Raw genomic sequence first — 17663 nt, forward strand, 5'->3', positions numbered from 1 at the left:
CTCAAGAAATCGGTTGAGAAAATGCCAGGAATACATTTCTGAAAATTCTAGGCAAAAAAGGGTGTCTTCTTTGAAGATGCTAAAATACTAAATTATTTTGAATTCTTTTTTTTTTTTTTTAATCACAACATAATTCCCATAGTTCCCTTTGTGTTACTCCGGAGTTTTGATGACTTTATTATTATTATTATTATTATTATTCTAAAATGTGCGGGGGGGGGGCTTAATAAATAAAGAATGAGTGTGTATAAACTTTTGACCGGTAGTGTACCTGTGTAATACACTGTAATGTAATGTGCTTCATTGAATATGCCTAGGGTGTATGTGCGTGTGTGCGTGCGTGTGTGTGTGTGTGTGTCTTAAGCTGTACGTCTGTGCTTCTTGTGAGCTTTTTGGTGTGAAATGTAGTTTTATTGGAATGATTGTCTCCTGAAGTGCAGTTTAATTAAAAAAAAAAATAACTGTGCCATTTTCTCTGCAGTGTTCAAGTGGGTACGGAAGACACTAATTGCACTAGTTCAAGTCACTTTCGGAAGGACGATAAACAAGTAAGCAAGGCTTGCTCATTGTTTGTCTGGTATTTGACAGCTAATCAAATCTCCAGGAAAGAGACTGAAGCCTGCTTTGTGTCACTCCGACACTGCCAAAGAGAACCATGAACGAAAGGTTCCTAGTACTGACATCACGCATGGTGTGGTCATGCTTAATAAGACAAACGCACACTCGTGAGGCTGTACTGAAACTCTGGGCAGTGGAGGGTTGTGACATGTTGGATGATTTCAGCCTCACACTCTCAGTCCAGTGTTTTCAGTCTTCTGAAAGAGAGCCATTATCTCTGCATGTCGAGCTTCCATGTACACTACTGCACACCAGACTGCTTGGCTTCTTTAATATAAAATGTTTTAATATAGTAACTGTTTTAACTACTAAAACAGCATGAAAACATAACTACACTGCACATAACTTTACTCTGCCAGGACTTTATATGAAGAAATCGATGAATAATCTGAACAATGCCAAATGCTAGCTGGCTAGTTAACAACTAGAAAACCGGCTTGTATTTATCACAAGTAGACATGAGGTACAGTATTGCAATCTCATTTCGCAATGTCAGTCTTGGCAATTTATTAAGCAGCAGCAACCCCTGACAATGTACTCACCGGTCAATTTAATAAGAACACCTGTCCACTTGCTCCTTCATGCAGTTATCCAATCAGCCAGTCATGTGGTAGCATTGCAGTGCATAAAATAATGCGTAAAATAACTGCAGTTATAGACCTCGAGTTTATATTCCTATCAAACATCAGAATTGGGGGGGGGGGGGTCTGAGTGACTTTGACTGTGGTGTGGTTGCCAGACAGGCTGGTTTGAGTTGGTATTTCAGAAATTGTTGATCTCCTGGCATTTTCACACTTAACGGTCTTTAGAGTTTACTTTGGAATGATGCATCCAGTGAAAACTCGCTCTACAGACGGAAATGTCTTGTTGATGAGAGAGGTCAGAGAGGAGAATGGCCAGACCAGTTTGAGCCGACAGGAAGGAAGAAGATCTGGCGATGTTTTTCCAAACTTCCAGTTTAAGTGAGTCTGTGCCCCTACTGTAGCCTCAGATTCCAGGTCTTGGCTTACAGGAGTGGAACCTAATGTGGTCTTCTGCTATTGTAGCTCACCCGCCTTAATGTTCCACATGTTGTGCATTCTCAGATGCTTTTCTGCTCACTAAAGTTGTAAAGGATGGTTATGTGAGCTACCATTGCCTTCCTGTTAGCTCGAACCAGTCTGGGCATTCTCCTCTGAGCTCTCTCATCAACAAAGCTCCTTAACCTGTAGCTGCATGATTTTATGCATTGCGCTGCTGCTGCTACATGATTGGCTGATTAGGATAATTGCATGAATGAGCAGACATCCCAGTGACAGCAGACATAACACAAGACGGCTTGTTAACTGGTAGTAGCATAGTGTATAGTAAGATACTATTTGTTTTTAGCTGTTGTCATTTGCCCAGAAGTATTCCAGTTTATTCTGCACTAATTTAATGAAATAATAGAATTCTTTGACTTGTGGGTTTGCTTGCTTTAATAACTCCTTTCTAATGAGGTTTTCGCTTAATGGTATTCTCAGACTCCAGCCTGTTTGTACTAGCATGAGGATAAGTTTTTGATTACAAAGGAGCCAGTGACAAGACTACAAAGCACTTCTGGATAAGATTGGCTTGCTGATTTATGTCAATTCGAATGTGTCACACTTTAAATTTCTTTTATAATAACCTAATTACACTAGGTTGTGGTGGTAGAAATTAAATAAAAAATGACAAAATAAATTTGTGGACTGTTTTTTTTTTTTTTTTTTTTTTTTTGTTGTTTTGTTATGTTTTACTTCAAATCAAGTTTTGAAAGATTCCCACTATCTGACTCCCTGCCTTGTTTCCCTGTACTCTTCCACAGGCAGATCAGAGACACAGTTAACTGGATCTTCAGCGAGCAGATGATGGTTTACTACATTAATATATTCCGAGACACGTTCTGGCCCAACGGGAAACTGGCGCCACAGGAGAAAACTCGCTCAGATGCAGCACGCCGCAAGACCAAGGAGAGAGCACAGCAGAAACTGTTGGACAACATTCCAGGTAAGAGGACCTTTTTGAGACCTGCAGGCCCTCAAACTCTTATTGCTTTCCAGTGCTGAAAAGAAATAACCACCATTCTGTTTTAAGCGAATTGTAAGGGTTTTTATGACCTGTTTGGCGAGGCAGCAGTTTTAACGATATGCAGTATACTGGGGTCCAGTATAAATACAGTTCCACTTGGAGGCTCTCCACCGAGCAGAGGTGTGCTGTACCCACAGAAGTCCATTACACTGAACCAGACACACATTTTAGCACTTTTCTGCTGGACACCTAACAGAGCAGCACCCAGACGATAAGAATATACAAAATAGTCTACTTAATTGGCCCTTATAGCTTAATGTTATGTAATGCCTGAGCGAATTTAGAATGGTTGCGATGTCATTATTTACCATTTGATTTAGCCAACCGTAAGGTTCTGATTCACTTCGGTTCATAAGATGGGATCAGAGTATTTAAAGCGCACCTATTAAGGTTTTGAAACGTGACTATTTTTGCTTTAAAGGTCTCGCACAATAAATTTACATGCATCCAAGGTCAAAAAACACTTTAATGTGCTCATAATTTAAATTGCAGCATTACCTTTTCCCCCCAGTTTCAGAAACGACTCGTTCAATGATCGGTTCTAAACTCCTCCTTTCAGAGAGCATACTCTGCTCTGATTGGTCAGATGTCCCAGTCTGTTGTGATTTGTCTGCCGCTGTCAGTGGGTTTCAAAAAGGAAACGCCCACTACCATAAGTTTCAGCTCATCTATTCACGAGCCATTGTCAGCTGATGAAGACCCGAGACGGGGCTTTTTGTTACAAACCTTCATAGGTTAGTACAGGAAGTAAGTCTTGATTTACCAAGGACTCGTTTCAGCTCTTTGGTTCCTTCTTTTGGGAGTCAATAACTCCGTTTATCGAGCACTTTAATTTCTTAAACCTTGCAGACTTTTTACATTCACAAACAGCTCTAAAACACACTACATGAAAGGTAATATTTGAAAAACCATAATAGGTGCACTTTAAATTTAATGTGCTGAACGGAAAAGGAACTGGAATTGGAAAGGAGTCATAATACTGATGGTGATTGCAATAGTAGTAAAATAAGCAGCAAATACTTTATTAAAGCTGATATGGTAGTATTTGTTGTAAATTGTAATCTTTATAGCATTGTCCATTCAGCGCACACACACGCATACTCATTAATAATGTTCAGCTTTAGAGCTCTTGGCACAGCGTCCTCAATGTCATCGGAACCAGATGAGTCCAGGAAATAGAAAGCACTTTGCACTTCAGACAAAATTCCATTCTGTACAGATTATTCCATTTAAATGTAAATGTTTTAAATAGTACCACTGTACCTCTTGATTTGGAAATGTGAATCCCACATTCACACTTTGGTATGATTGTTATCTTCGCTGAGCAAAGCAGGCGTGAAAGTGACTTTTTTTTTTTTTTTTTTTGGTAATACAAGAACCTTTTATGTGTGTCCATTAGATGCACTACAGAATCTAGTGGGGCAGCAGAACGCTCGCTACGGGATCATTAAGATTTTCAATGCACTTCAGGAATCCAGTGCCAACAAGCATCTTCTTTACGTAAGTCTACATCGTTTGTATCCAGTCACTCCTGCCTAACCTGTACCACACTGTTTCATCTCTTCTGCACCTGCCACTATCAATTCCCCTTTTGTTTAGAGTGTATCCACTTCACTGAAGATAGGGCTATTATGGAAATTTCTTAATTTTAGTGCACTTTAGAAACTGCGGTCTGGTATTTTCCATTCCTCTGTAGGTTTAAGAAATCAGCTGTAAGCATGTTTTCCTCATCTCACAAGAGGACATCCTCAATCTGTTTTTGAATGTGTTGTTAAGGTACTTCCCAAAACTCAGAGACAACTGATTCCTCGATCCTACCTCATACAGCCCGTGACTCATTGATCAAAATCTGCCATCTTATACCAGATGTACCAATTCTTAAAATGCAATGGGCATAATCAAGGAGAGAAGCTTCTAGAGCAAGGATACACAAGTGTTTGGGGTTTTTTTTTTTTTTTTTTTGCTCGACTTCTCAAAACAAAAAAATATACAATAATAAGAACACAAATACAAGAGTACTAGGTATAACAAACAATGGGTTCAAATACACTTCGTCAGAGGGAAAAGCTAAGCAGGGAATCAAAGAAAGGAAACAAGGAGGCACAAATTAAGAAATGAGAACAATGCTTGGTTCTCTATTTTTAGTTCTGGACATTCCCCCCCCCCCCCCCAACGTTGGTTTTGTAATATGGTGATGCAGGGGTGCCATCTAGTGGCATTGTAGGGACTATGTTGTTACATACCTCCGCTGTCTAGGATCAGGGAGGCAATAACGAGTGTACCTATTAGCAAAAGCAATTTTAATGAAAACATGTAAAAGGTATCCAAGAGCTCTCCTCTCCTGTCCCAGCACTCCACAAAAATCACAGATTGTTGTAACAATTAAGAATAACATTTATTTGGTAAGTTCAGATACAAAAAAAAAGGGAAGCTTCAAAGACTTCAGGAGGGGTCCAGGCCAAAATAACAAACAAAACAGTTCTGACTTTGAGGGGGACTACCTTCTAAACTTTTAATAAAATAAATTTAACAACAAAATTCTTCCCTTCCTCCCTCTCTAACCAAACACAGGAGAAAACAGGAGCAGGAACAAAAATGTCATCCGCTTCCAAATTAACACTTTAATTATCAACAGCTTCCTAAAGTGTCAGTGAACTTAACCAACAACTTAAACATGAACAAATCTACTTTAGCCATCAATACGTTGTACACTAACAAGGAGGAAAAACCACACAACAGCACATTTGCTAGTGTCTGGAACACACAGGAGAAGCCAGCTTCAGCAGATAAACAAACTGAGTTTCCTCTCTAGATTTATTGTCATGCCCTCCCTCCAGCAGCCAATCAGAGCAAGCCAGCTGTTGATGGTAAATAGAGTCAGCTGCTCTCCATTAAGCTTTGCACTGAGAAGAGAGAGGAGAGAAAGCGAGAGAGGGCAAAACACAAAAAAACTGCACGCAACTAATAAAAGAAAATAATTACGCCTTTGGACGTAACAATATTACTAAGGCTGCTGGTCAGCAAGTGTTCTCCCTCTTATTCACAGATCCTGCTGGAGATGCTCCTCAAAGAACTCTGCCCTGAGCTGAGCGAAGAGCTGGAACACGTCTGAGCTCGTACACAGTCGCCTGCCGAGAGAAGGATTCACCTCGACTTCACTTATTTTCTGTTACTTAAACATGCTGAAAGGAAGTTTACTTTAAGAATCACAAAGAAAATGCTTGACTTGGTGGCGTCGTACTACAGGACTTGACGGACATCATTGTTTTCTCCATTCTTCTTCTTTTGTTTTTCTTTCCCTTGCTGGTTTCTAACACACCAGATCTAATGCCGACCAACCAAGTTTGTTTGTTTCTGTTCTTTTTTTTTTTTTTTTTTTTGATTGTCTGTGGGATTTTGTTAGACCGTAAGGTCATAAAATGTGAATAGTTAATGGAATGAGTGTTGTTCTTGCTTAAAAAGAGAAAATGAAAACCTGGACCTCTTGAATCTCTCTACCTACATTACAGTACATGTTGTGGTCATTATGAAGGCTTTTAATTGTGCAATGTACCATGTAATGTTATTGTGCTAGTTTCATTTGTGATATGATTATTAGATTTTATTTTTACCAATAATAGATTAGAGCATTTATAAGCAATAAATTGCAAAAGAATATTTGTGTGTAATCTTATCGTTATTATTGAGGAATAAACCTGGGTGACATGGTGGTGCAGCAGGTAGAGACTCACAGCTCCAGGGTTGCTAGACTGTTCCTGGGTTAACGTCTGTGTGGAGTTTCGTAAGGTCCACCTTGTCCACGTGGGTTCTCTGTTTCTCTCCTACCTCCTAAAATGTCAGTAGGTCGAGCGGCTGTGCTAAATTGCATTTAGGTTGTGAATGAGTGTATGAATGGTTCCCTGTGATGGACTGGTGTTCGTGGGATAGGCCACTGATCCACTTTGACCCTGACCAGGATAAAGCTGAGCATGATAAAGTGGATGAATGAATAATAACTGCTTCTCAACCTTTATTACAGCAGTGCAGATCGACAAATTGGCGTTGTACTGTAGTTTGATTATTTTCAAAATTAGATTCCTGAACTCTGAACTAAACCAAGTGCATTCAAAATTAGCACTGAGTCAGAAAATTAGACCAAACCTATCTGAACGATTTATGACCATATGAAGTTGTTGTTGTTCTTTAGTTTGTTTGTTTTTTCCCCCAGGTAACATAAGATGCTTTCTGTAAACATTTCTCAGAAAACCCCCCAGTAGTGATTAAAGAAAGTGAAGAATGATTTCAGAATGCTGCTAATAAGAAAACTTAGCCTTTCACTTTTATAACAGACAACAGTTGAATGTGTGGTGAACTGTCCAACATGGTGGCTTTACCAGGGGAATTTACTATGGCAACAGTGCTTGCATGCAGTTGTGTGAAAAAATAAGTACACCCCATGGAAATCATTGGCTTTTTTTGACATATTTGAACCAGCAAACATTTGATGATCTTTGAAACAGTGCCTATTAACGTTGATGCACTTGATCACACGACATAAGATCGAAATTTTGTAGTAATTTTCACATTTTAAATGAACAAAAATCAGATCAGTCACATGGAAAAAGTAAGTACACTCCTACATTTATCACACCTTCAAATCCAAAATTTGACCTGCATGGGAAGCTTGCCGGAAAAAAAGACTACAGTCCTTTGCAAGACTACAGTTTGCCAATGAGCAAAGACCAGGCCTTTCAGAATAATGTGCTCTGGATAGACGAATCAAAGATAGAGTTGTTTGGCGCAGACCAAAGACAGCTTTACAGGAGAAGCATACCAACTTTACCTCATACCAACTGTGAAGCACGGTGGTGGAAATGTTCGGGTTTGGGGTTGCTTCACTGCCTCAGGGACTGGACAGCTTACATTCATTGTTTCAACTATGAATTCTACATCATATCAAAGAGAGCTTGAAGATAATGTGAGGCCATCTGTCTGGAAGTTGAAACGAAAGTGGACCTTTCAACAGGATAATGATCCCAAGCACACTAGCAAATCCACCAATGAATGGCTCGAAAAGAAGAAATGGAGGGTTATGGAATGACCTAGTCAAAGCCCGGATTTGAATCCCACTGAAATGTTGTGGGGGGATTTGAAATGGGCAGTACATGCAAGAAAACCCTCAACCATCTTGCACCTAAAAGAATATCGCATGGACGAGTGGTCAGAAATTCCAGCAAGCCTTGTGGACAATTATGCAAAATGCCTACAAGAAGTTATTTCTGCTAAAGGGGGCAATACTAGCTTCTGAGGCCAAGGGTGTACTGTTTTTTTCCACAGAAGAATATCTATTGATATTTCTGTTTAATAAATAATTGAAAAAGATCATTTTCCTTGTGGTTTTGTTAAAATATATCAACTTTATTAATAGGCACTGTTTCAAAGATGATCAAATCTTTGCTTGTCCAAATATGACAAAAAAGCCAACGATTTCCAATGGGGTGTACTTATTTTTTCACATAACTGTATATTACATTCTGCCATAAATGAGGTCCATCTGGAGGTCCTTAAACACTTCTGGGCTCATCAGGGCCGCCTGAAAGTAAGATGTGAGAGAAAAACAATCACTGCCAAGAACTACACTCACACCAAAGGAGGCACCATATGTACTGTATTGTCAATATTGGTGACATTCTTCATTAGCACAGGGACCATGTAACTGTCTAGGTGTCCAGAGTTTATATACGTGAAGATGCATTCACTGGCCACTTTAATAGGAATACCTGGACACCAGCTAATTCAGGCAATTATCCAGTCAGCCAGTCATCTGGCCACTCAATGCCTAAAGTCATGCAGATACAGGTTAAGAGTTAATGTTCACCTTAAACATCCAGTTTTAGTAAGCCTGTGCCTACCGTAGTCTCAGATTTCTGTTCTTGGCTAACAGAAGTGGAAACAGATGTGGTTTTCTGCTGTTGTAGTCCATCCGCCTCAAGGTTTGATGTGTTTGGCTTTCTGAGATGCTTTTCTGCTCACCTTGGTTGTAAAGAGTGCTTATTTGAATTCTTGTAGACTTTCTGCCAGCTCAAACCAGTCTGACCTCTCTCTCCAATGAGACGTTTCTGCCTGCAGAACTGTTGTTCACTGGATGTTTTTGTTTTTCGCACCATCCAGGAGATCAACCATTTCAGGAATACTTAAATCAGACCTTCTAGCACTAACAATCATGCCATGGTCAAAGTCAGTGAGATGAGACATTTTTCTCCATTTTGAAGTTTAATGAGAACATCAACTGAAGCATATAGACCCGTATCTGCATGATTTTAGGCACCGTGCTGCCGCCGCATGATTGGATGAATGCATGAATGAGCTGTGGCTGATAAGTGTATATTCAGGGCCTTACCTTGGTGTAATAGTGCAGTGCTTTCTCTGTGTTCTGTGTGAGTCCCCGGCCTAGCTGGAGGCAGCGGGCATAGTGGAACAGGCCTATGGCTATTCCTTTACGAATGTATTCAGGGTCGCAGCCTGTGAACTTTGCTATAGCGCTAACGTCTTCATACTTGCACACCCTGCAATGTAGAAGCATTCATTCTTCCTTTAATCGCTTTAATTCCCAGCACCATCTGATCAAGCTCTGTCATAGGTATGCACCCATAACTACTTCTCCATATGAGCCAACATATATATTTATAGATAAGAGGCTTTCGCTAAGTTCTTGTTTCATTTAATGGATATATGGCAATTATAAAGTAGAGCAAGAATATCACTAGCATGCATGTACACAAAAAAGATTAGGTTCAATGATGTATCATGATTACTTTTGCTTAATAGTGAAATCATGCTAATTTATCTGGATGACCAACCTATTCAGCAGTATAGTTTTTCTAATTTTTCATTTTAAACCAGTTTTCCTTTGACACAGTACATTAAATCCATTAAAACTTAATTTGTGCAGATTTAGTGTTAACGACTAAACGTTAAAAAAAGAACTCCACATATATAAATAATTAAACAAACAACTGCAATATAGTCATCCACCACAGAGGGTATATACAGTATTTAGCTGGTAATGTTATTGAAAATCTCCATGTAGAATGGACAAAGTAATTAGCATTCATTTATCCACTTACTTTTTCCACACATTTTCACAACTTTTGTTAGCCATCTAGCTATTCTTAGCTAACCCGACAGGATTACTACAAGTCATATTTTTAATATGATAAGTTCATAATCTTTATTGCTTATGTATGCCAACCAGACAGAATTTCTGAAAGGATTTTTACTTCAAGTTCATACATGTTTGTAATCTTTGCTGCTAAAACTAACTTTAACTAAGAAATTAGGTAGACAACTACGCCCACACAGAAATATGAAGGATGTGTTTTTTGATTCAGTGCTCCAATGTCAATAAAGGTCTACCCAATTAGCTAACTTTAGCCATGTTCATTAATATGGTTTACTATTAAAAATACTGTTGAATTCTGAAATCTGATCAGAAGGTGTTGATTAATTGTCTGCACAGCAGCACTGACAGGCAAATGACGTGTCTAATAATGTGCTCGTTCTCATATATAACAGTTGTATACGTTATAATATGGCACATAGTAACTTATGTCGTAACAACACGGGGATTTATATGGTGGATGTTTCACATAAACTGATTTAAAAACTGTTATTGTTGATCTGGTGAATTGTTCTTTGAGGAGATTTTTGGAAGAAGTCTCCACTTTCAGTGCTTTGTAACATTCAGGGGTAAAGCTACAATTTTATATCTTATTAACCTCTACAAGGACAAGAAAAGTGAAAGACTGGTGAGGAAATGTGTTAGCAGGAGCTAACGACACTAAACGTAACAATAGATAGATAAAAGGTACCAATGTGTCATTCTTTGCATCACAGATACTGTAAGAAATTGTTCGCATCGGCAATTTACAGTGCTATAATAGGAGTGAAAATTTGGGGTGGTAATGGCCCTCACACCATCACAGCACAAAGAGGTTGATTATTTTCCTATAACAGCATGCCCCATCGTTTTTTATTTCTTACTTGGGGAAACCAAATAATGATGACGATTAATACAAATTATACAAATAATATATTTATGATAATTATACAAATATAATGAATTGTGTAACTAACTATTAGAGTCAGAATTATCTTCTGAATTTAACCAAGTGAAGAATCAGGTGTTCTATTGAGACATTTCATGACGAATCTTACTTGCATGGAAACAATTTACTCTCTGTATCATTGTCTGGTGTCCTTCACTAATGATGCAAGCATAATTGAATAAGTTTCTACACCTGCTTAATGACTTGTCCTTGTAATATTTACTAGTGGTACCTCTTAGCCAACAGTGCTGCTCTGGTGTAGAGTTTGCGCTGGTAGTAGTAAGCTGCAAGGTGACCCTGGGCATAAACGTTACCCCTCTCCGCAGCCTCCGTGAGGCAGTAAAAAGCAGCCAACAGGTTCTTAGACACACCATATCCATATAGGTACATGATCCCCAGCGCCCCCTGGGACTCCAGGCTGCCATTACCACAGGCCTCAGAGTGCCAATAGAATGCCTAGGATAGACACACAATATCAGACTATTATATATATTTTACCAAAAGAGAACCGTTTCTATCACACTTTTGATTTTAATCTTGCTTTGTTGAAACCATTTTCAGAATCCCAATTTAGCCAGTGTCTGCTGGAGACAAGGTCAACGTACACCAGTCAGCCATAACCTTAAAACCACTGACAGGTGAAGTGAATAACATTGATTATCTTGTTTCACTGGCACCTGTCAAGGGGTAGGAGATTTTAGGCTGCAGTTGTACAGTCAGTTCTCAAAGTTGATGTGTTGGAAAATGGGCAACGGTAAGGATCTGAGTGACTTTGTCAAGGGCCAAAATTGTGATGGATAAACGACCGAGTCAGAGCATCTCCAAAACAGCAGAACTTGTGGGGTGTTCCTGGTATGCAGTGGTTAATACCTAACAAAAGTGGTCCAAGGAAGGACAACCTGTGAACCGACGACATGATCATGATGCGCGTGGGGAGCTAAGGCTAGCTGGTCTGATCCGATCCCACAGAAGAGCTACTGTAGCACGAATTGCTGAAAAACTTCATGCTGGCTATTATAGAAAGGTGTCAGAACACACAGTGCATCACAGCTTTCAGCTATGCGGCTGTGTATGGGGCTGAGTGTCCATGCTGACCCCTATCCACTGCCAAAAGTGCCTGCAATGGGCACATGAGCATCAGAATTGCACCATGGAGTAATGGAAGAAGGTGGCCTGGTCTGGTGAATCATGTTTTCTTTTACATCATGTGGATGGCCGGGGTCGCTTACATGGGGAAGAGATGGCACCGTGATGCACTATCGGAAGAAGGTAAGCTGGCGGAGGAAGTGTGATGCTTTGGGCAAAGTTCTGCTGGAAATCCTTGGGTCCTGGCATTCATGTGGATGTTACTTTGACACGTACCACCTATCTAAACATTGTTGCAGACCAAATACACCCCTACATGCCAACAGTTTTCCCTAATGGCAGTGGCCTCTTTCAGCAGGATAATGCACATAATAGATATATAGATAGATAATGCAAAAATTGTTCAGGATTGATGGAACATGATAAAGCGTTCAAGGTGTTGACTTGGCCTCCAAATTCCCCAGATCGCAATCTGATCGAGCATCTGTGGGATGTGCTGGACAAACAAGTGTGATCCATGGACGCCCCACTTCGCAACTTACAGGACTTTACAAAATCTGCTGCTACCGTCTTGGTGCCAGATACCACAGTACACCTGCAGAGGTCTTGTGAGGCCTAAACAATATTATGCAGGTGGTTTTGTTATGGCTGATCAGTGTAACTGGGTTTGTGCTATCATCTGACTTCTGAAAAGCTTCATCAATTGTTTTTACTCGTGCAACAAAATATGTTTAACTAAACGCTCACTTTTTTACAGTACAATTGTTAGTCAACAAATGCTTCACTACCCTTTTGAGATCCCGTATTTCAGGACTGGAATAGAACAAGCCGAGAGATGACTGAGCTTCCACGCTGGCATTGGGGTTTCCATCGTCTGCTGCAGTGAGCCAGTACCTGCAGTCATGGAGAGATCCTGCTCAGAACTAAAGATTTCTTGATTGATGTGTTGTTCATTATTCATCAGAAGCTGCTCTGATTGCACTCACTTCTCTGCCTCTTCTCTGGAGGCCTGTACTCCATAACCCTGCAGATAGGCTCTGCCCAGGTTGTACAAAGCTGCATATCTGACACTCCCGGTGTCACATTCAGCCACTCTTCTCATATAGTCCACTGCTTTGCTCTGTTTGGGACATGTTATTGCAGGAAGGAAATGAATACATAACAGATTTATTTTGGTTCTTTACTGGCTGGAATAGTGTACATCAGTTGTCACCAACACCTCTTCCTTGAGAAATACCTTCCTGCAGGATTCATCTCCTACCAAAATCTACCACTATCTAACCTGTTTTAGTTGAACAAGGACTTGTTAAGGCAGTGATTAGATGGTTAGATGGGCACAATTATGGTTGGAGTTAAAGTCCTCAGGAAGGTAGATCTCCAGGAACATGGTTGGTGACCACTGATGTACATATGATTGTTTCTATAATAACAGCAAATTCACAGGGAATCAACATAATCTAAGCCTAATAATAAACAGAGTTAAAACTGTGTTGTAACGCAATGTGTAATCATTGATATGGTGAAGGAGATGTTTGGTTAACATTTATGGAAGGAGTCTGTGGTGTTTGTAAGAGTCATTACATTTTCCACCAGGAAGACTTTGTGCTTTCCAGTTTTTTAGTATTATGAAAAACTGAGGGGTGGGGTTTTTTTTTTTGGTCATTTTAACTTCATGAGAGAGGAAAAAAAAGAGGCTGGTGAGGGAATGGCAGTCTATCACTGCAGTGTCGTAATTGATAACAGGAACTAACTTGTCACACATGACGTTCCTCAACATTAAATCTCACTATAAACTAAAAAATAGTAACAGGGTTCTTTAATCAATAAATAAATGTAATAATAATTGGGAAATTTTATAGATAAATAATAAGCATTGGGGAGGTAACTGATTATTTTCCTAAATGCCAAATAGGGACAGGATAGAGTATGATTCTATTTCAGGAGATCAGAGATCTGTTGTTATGATGGGATTATTCAGGCAGTAGTAACGATTAAGGAATGATTCCACTAACGTTACTGTAACCCTCTACTTCTGAAACCTGTGGGACATCATCGTTCAAAGAAAACTCACAGGGTCGGCTGTGGTAACAAGTCCATCGTAGTACATAACAGCCAGCTGGTAGAGAGCTTGAGGTTCTCTATCCTTAATCCCATCAAATACAGCCTCAGCTTCTGTATAGTGACCCTGTTGCAAAAAATTAATTATCATAAATTGACATAAATCATGATGTTGAGCACAGGCTGGTAATTGGATTTTCGAATTATCTTCGAAATAGCAAATGCTCTAAAAAGCCATTACTGCAATCCATACTCTCACTGAGCAGTCTCTCACTGCTAGTCTTTGTCTAAAATCACTGAGTCTCACAAATATAGACCTGTGGAATTATTACCTCCTCATAATAGAGATGTCCTAGCAAGAAGCTGGCCTGTGTGTCTCCTGCCTCAGCCCTGCTCTTCAGCAGCTTCTCAGCCGTCTCCATCAGGCGTTCTGCTTTAAAATCCATTCACATGTTAATCATTTCCAGTAGGGCTGGGTGATATGACAAAAAGATCATATCACGATACTTGAGGACATTTTTACGATACACGATGCGTATATCATATATAGTTTAGCTAACAATTTTTAATTTATCATGATATCGATATTATATCAATATATGTATTGATCTATCTCCCAGCCCTAATTTCCAGCATAGATTAGAGAAACCATATTAACATAAAGACATGTCTTCCCAAGCATTCCTGATGGACAGCATTAGAATTAAACACGCTAAGCTAACGTTAATTACTAAATTGCAAGGTAAGCATATACTACGAATGCACAAGCAGTTATATGTACTTTTGTGTGTGTGCATGTGGAAATCACTAAGATGTCATTAACCCTCTTTTATGTAATATTTTTTTCCTCTGAGTGTCAAGCACTCATATCACATGACTGATCAATTGTTGACTTTGTTCATTTCTTTAATTACACTAAAAAAGAAGAATAAATGCACCTGTTTTACACGTAATGATTAACGTCAGCTCTTTCGGCATGTAACAATCAACCAAATTAATCTATATACATTTTAATGCTCATGCAAGTGCCAGTCAAGTAGATAATGCTGAGCTCAAGGCTACCTGAATTCCCGTCGCACTTGAATATCTCATGGTTCGCATAAACAGTGAGGACAGCGTTGAGAATGTGGCCTGTTCTGAATTTCTGCAGGTTTTTTATCTTGTGAGCCGTCTGGTCGGAGGAATCCATCACCGAGACACTTAGAGACATTAACACGTAGACGGAAATGGATAAACTTGATGATTATCTGCGCTTACCCCTGCTTTAGAAGCTGACCGCTGAATACAACTGTCTCCTTGACAACCGGTTGTTGGTGACGCTCTGGCACTGATCTACTGTATGCAGCGTTCAACGGCCGTTTAAGAGACGAATACTGACAGGTTACTACTACTTACTGATACAGTAACAATCCGCAGAGGCGGAGTACGTTCCATTCCGTGGTGTTTTAATTAACGGAATAAAAAAAAAGAGATGAAGAGAAAGGTGTGGTCTTCGGAAGCAATAAAAAAGAACAGGTGACTAGGTGAGAGGAAGCGAGAGACGGAAATGAGAGCCAGATGGGAATGGCGGAATTGATGGTGTGCGTTTGCCACGGACCATGCTACTGCTCTTACTGTGGATTACACAAGATTACAACCTTGTGGATATTGATTCAGGAGGCTGGTGAACACTTTGGGAATATCCTGCCAATGTGAATCAATGAGCGAGCGGAGCTTGGAGGGTTCGGAGGCACATCACGGGTTTGAGATCCTTTCTTTAATACTTCTGCGGAGAACCAGTATGCTTAAATCGTTGGGTGTTCCTGTCTGTAAAGAATTCCGAGTGTAAAGGAATCTGACTGCCGGTTTCAAAGCTTTCGGTTTCACGAACTCCCGTATGCCTAAATCACCGCCATTGAAGTGCTGCCTTTAAAGTGAGCAACTTGTTGTTGTTGTTGTTGTTGTTGTTTTGGTTAAGAATTATTCTGGTGTTAAATGTTTTTTCTTCTTTTTTTTCCTGCCTTTTGTGTGTGCAAATTTTCTTTCATGAATAGAGGCTTGTTTCCTTATCGGTTCGTCTATTAATCCCACGTATGGGAACTTTGTGCTTTTTATTATTTTGGTTTCCTCACAAGTCAAGGGTCCCTGATTCAATCCAGAGCATGGGTTCCTGTCAGTGTGGAGTTTCACTGTTCTCCCCAAGAGTGTATTGGTTTCCTGTGGCTACTCGGTTTTCCTTAAACCTCTACTTCTGTGGCGGTACCTTCAGTGGTAAACCTTTTAAAGCCTTACTCTAAAAACTAATGAAGGTTCATTTATGTACCTTAAATCACTTTTAAAGGTACACTATATAGTGCATCTGGAAGATATTCACAGCACTTCACTTTTTCCACATTTTGTTGTGTTACAGCCTTATTCCAAAATGGATTAAATTCATTATTTTCCTCAAGATTCTACAAACAATACCCCATAATGACAATGTGAAAAGTTTGTTTGAAATCTTGCACATTTATTAAAAATTAAAAACAACAACAAAAAAGCACATGTACATAAGTATTCACAGCCTTTGCCATGACACTAAAAATTGAGCTCAGGTGCATCCTGTTCCCACTGATCAACCTTGAGATGTTTCTACAACTTGATTACCACCTGTGGTAAATTCAGTTGATTGGACATGATTTGGAAAGGCACAGACCTGTCTATAAACTTGGCTTGTGCTCTGCTCTGACTTGGCTTGAAACTTGGCTTGAAACTTGGCTTGTGCTCTGACATGCATTGTTAACTGCGGGACAGTTAACAATGCATGTCGGAGCACAAGCCAAGTTTCCAGATGAAAGATGCATATTAAAAGGTATAAAAGATGTATCCTTGGTTGAGAGCACTACCCTTGCAACAAGGATAGGTACAGTTTAGTACTATTATTTTGGAGAGTGTATCAATTCTGAATATGGCCCTTAATTTGTCATAATTAATTTAACAGCAAATGTAACTTTCTAATTCATGCTTTTTTGCAAATACCTTTCTCAGTGAGCTTATCCTTTCAAAGACTCAATCAGCCTCTTTTTTGGTCTTTTAAACCCCCCCCCCCCCTTTTTTCACTGGTTCCTTCCTGTGTGCGTGCACATTTTCTATCACTCATGAACATGGTCTGTGCAGCACAGTACTCTCTGCTTACATTTCACCATCTGGTGTGAATCTACAAAAGTGTCTTTGAAGTGGACTGCAGTTTCTGCACAGAGAGAGACTGCAATGCTGGCAGCACTCATACGTCTTTTCACTGAGGGAACCATGACTGCCAGCATGTACTATGACATTCTGAAGCAGAGCATGATCAGTATGCAGTATTCCAGCCTGATAATGACCCCAAACACCCCTCCAAGACAACCACTGACTTGCTAAAGAAGCTGAGGGTGAAGGTGATGGACTGGCCAAGCATGTCTCCAGACCTAAACCCTATTGAGCATCTGTGGGGCATCCTCAAATGGAAGGTGGAGGAGCATAAGGTCTCTAACATCCACCAGCTCCGTGATGTTGTCATGAAGGAGTGGAAGAGGACCCCAGTGGCAACCTGTGAAGCTCTGGTGAACTCCATGCCCAAGAGGGTTAAGGCAGTGCTGGAACACGAAATAGTGGCCACACAAAATATTGACACTTTGGGCCCAATTTGGACACTTAGGAGTGTACTCACTTTTGTTGCCAGCGGTTTAGACATTAATGGCTGTGTTGAGTTATTTTTAGGGGACAGCA

General features: G+C 39.9%; 2 protein-coding genes across 4 annotated transcripts in view; one reads left to right on the top strand and one right to left on the bottom strand.

Annotated features, from left to right (window-relative positions):
* Nucleotides 1-6363, top strand: part of snx25 (sorting nexin 25) — a 50527-nt gene extending 44164 nt beyond the window's left edge. Inside the window, exons 16-19 of the mRNA XM_053630547.1 lie at nt 482-548; nt 2444-2625; nt 4106-4206; nt 5753-6363. Of these exons, the coding sequence (XP_053486522.1) occupies nt 482-548; nt 2444-2625; nt 4106-4206; nt 5753-5818 (416 nt within the window). The 3' untranslated portion in view covers nt 5819-6363. The remainder of the gene's footprint in view (nt 1-481; nt 549-2443; nt 2626-4105; nt 4207-5752) is intronic.
* Nucleotides 6364-6507: 144 nt separating this feature from the next.
* Nucleotides 6508-15230, bottom strand: lrp2bp (LRP2 binding protein). 3 transcript variants are annotated; one of them, XM_053630566.1, is made up of 9 exons: nt 15195-15220; nt 15000-15108; nt 14270-14370; nt 13951-14064; nt 12866-12999; nt 12668-12773; nt 11026-11249; nt 9086-9251; nt 6508-8278 (listed from the first exon to the last, which is right to left on the bottom strand). In XM_053630566.1, the coding sequence occupies exons 3-9, from the start codon at nt 14357-14359 to the stop codon at nt 8213-8215; spliced, it is 900 nt and encodes a 299-aa protein (XP_053486541.1). In that variant the 5' UTR covers nt 14360-14370; nt 15000-15108; nt 15195-15220; the 3' UTR covers nt 6508-8212. The 3 variants fall into 3 exon arrangements, with proteins under 3 accessions (XP_053486541.1, XP_053486540.1, XP_053486538.1); XM_053630565.1 differs by having other exon boundaries at nt 14270-14367; nt 15000-15230; XM_053630563.1 differs by having other exon boundaries at nt 15000-15230.
* Nucleotides 15231-17663: the final 2433 nt, after the last annotated feature.

This window comes from Ictalurus furcatus, chromosome 8 (genome assembly GCF_023375685.1).
Source record: "Ictalurus furcatus strain D&B chromosome 8, Billie_1.0, whole genome shotgun sequence".
Lineage (NCBI taxonomy): Eukaryota > Metazoa > Chordata > Actinopteri > Siluriformes > Ictaluridae > Ictalurus > Ictalurus furcatus.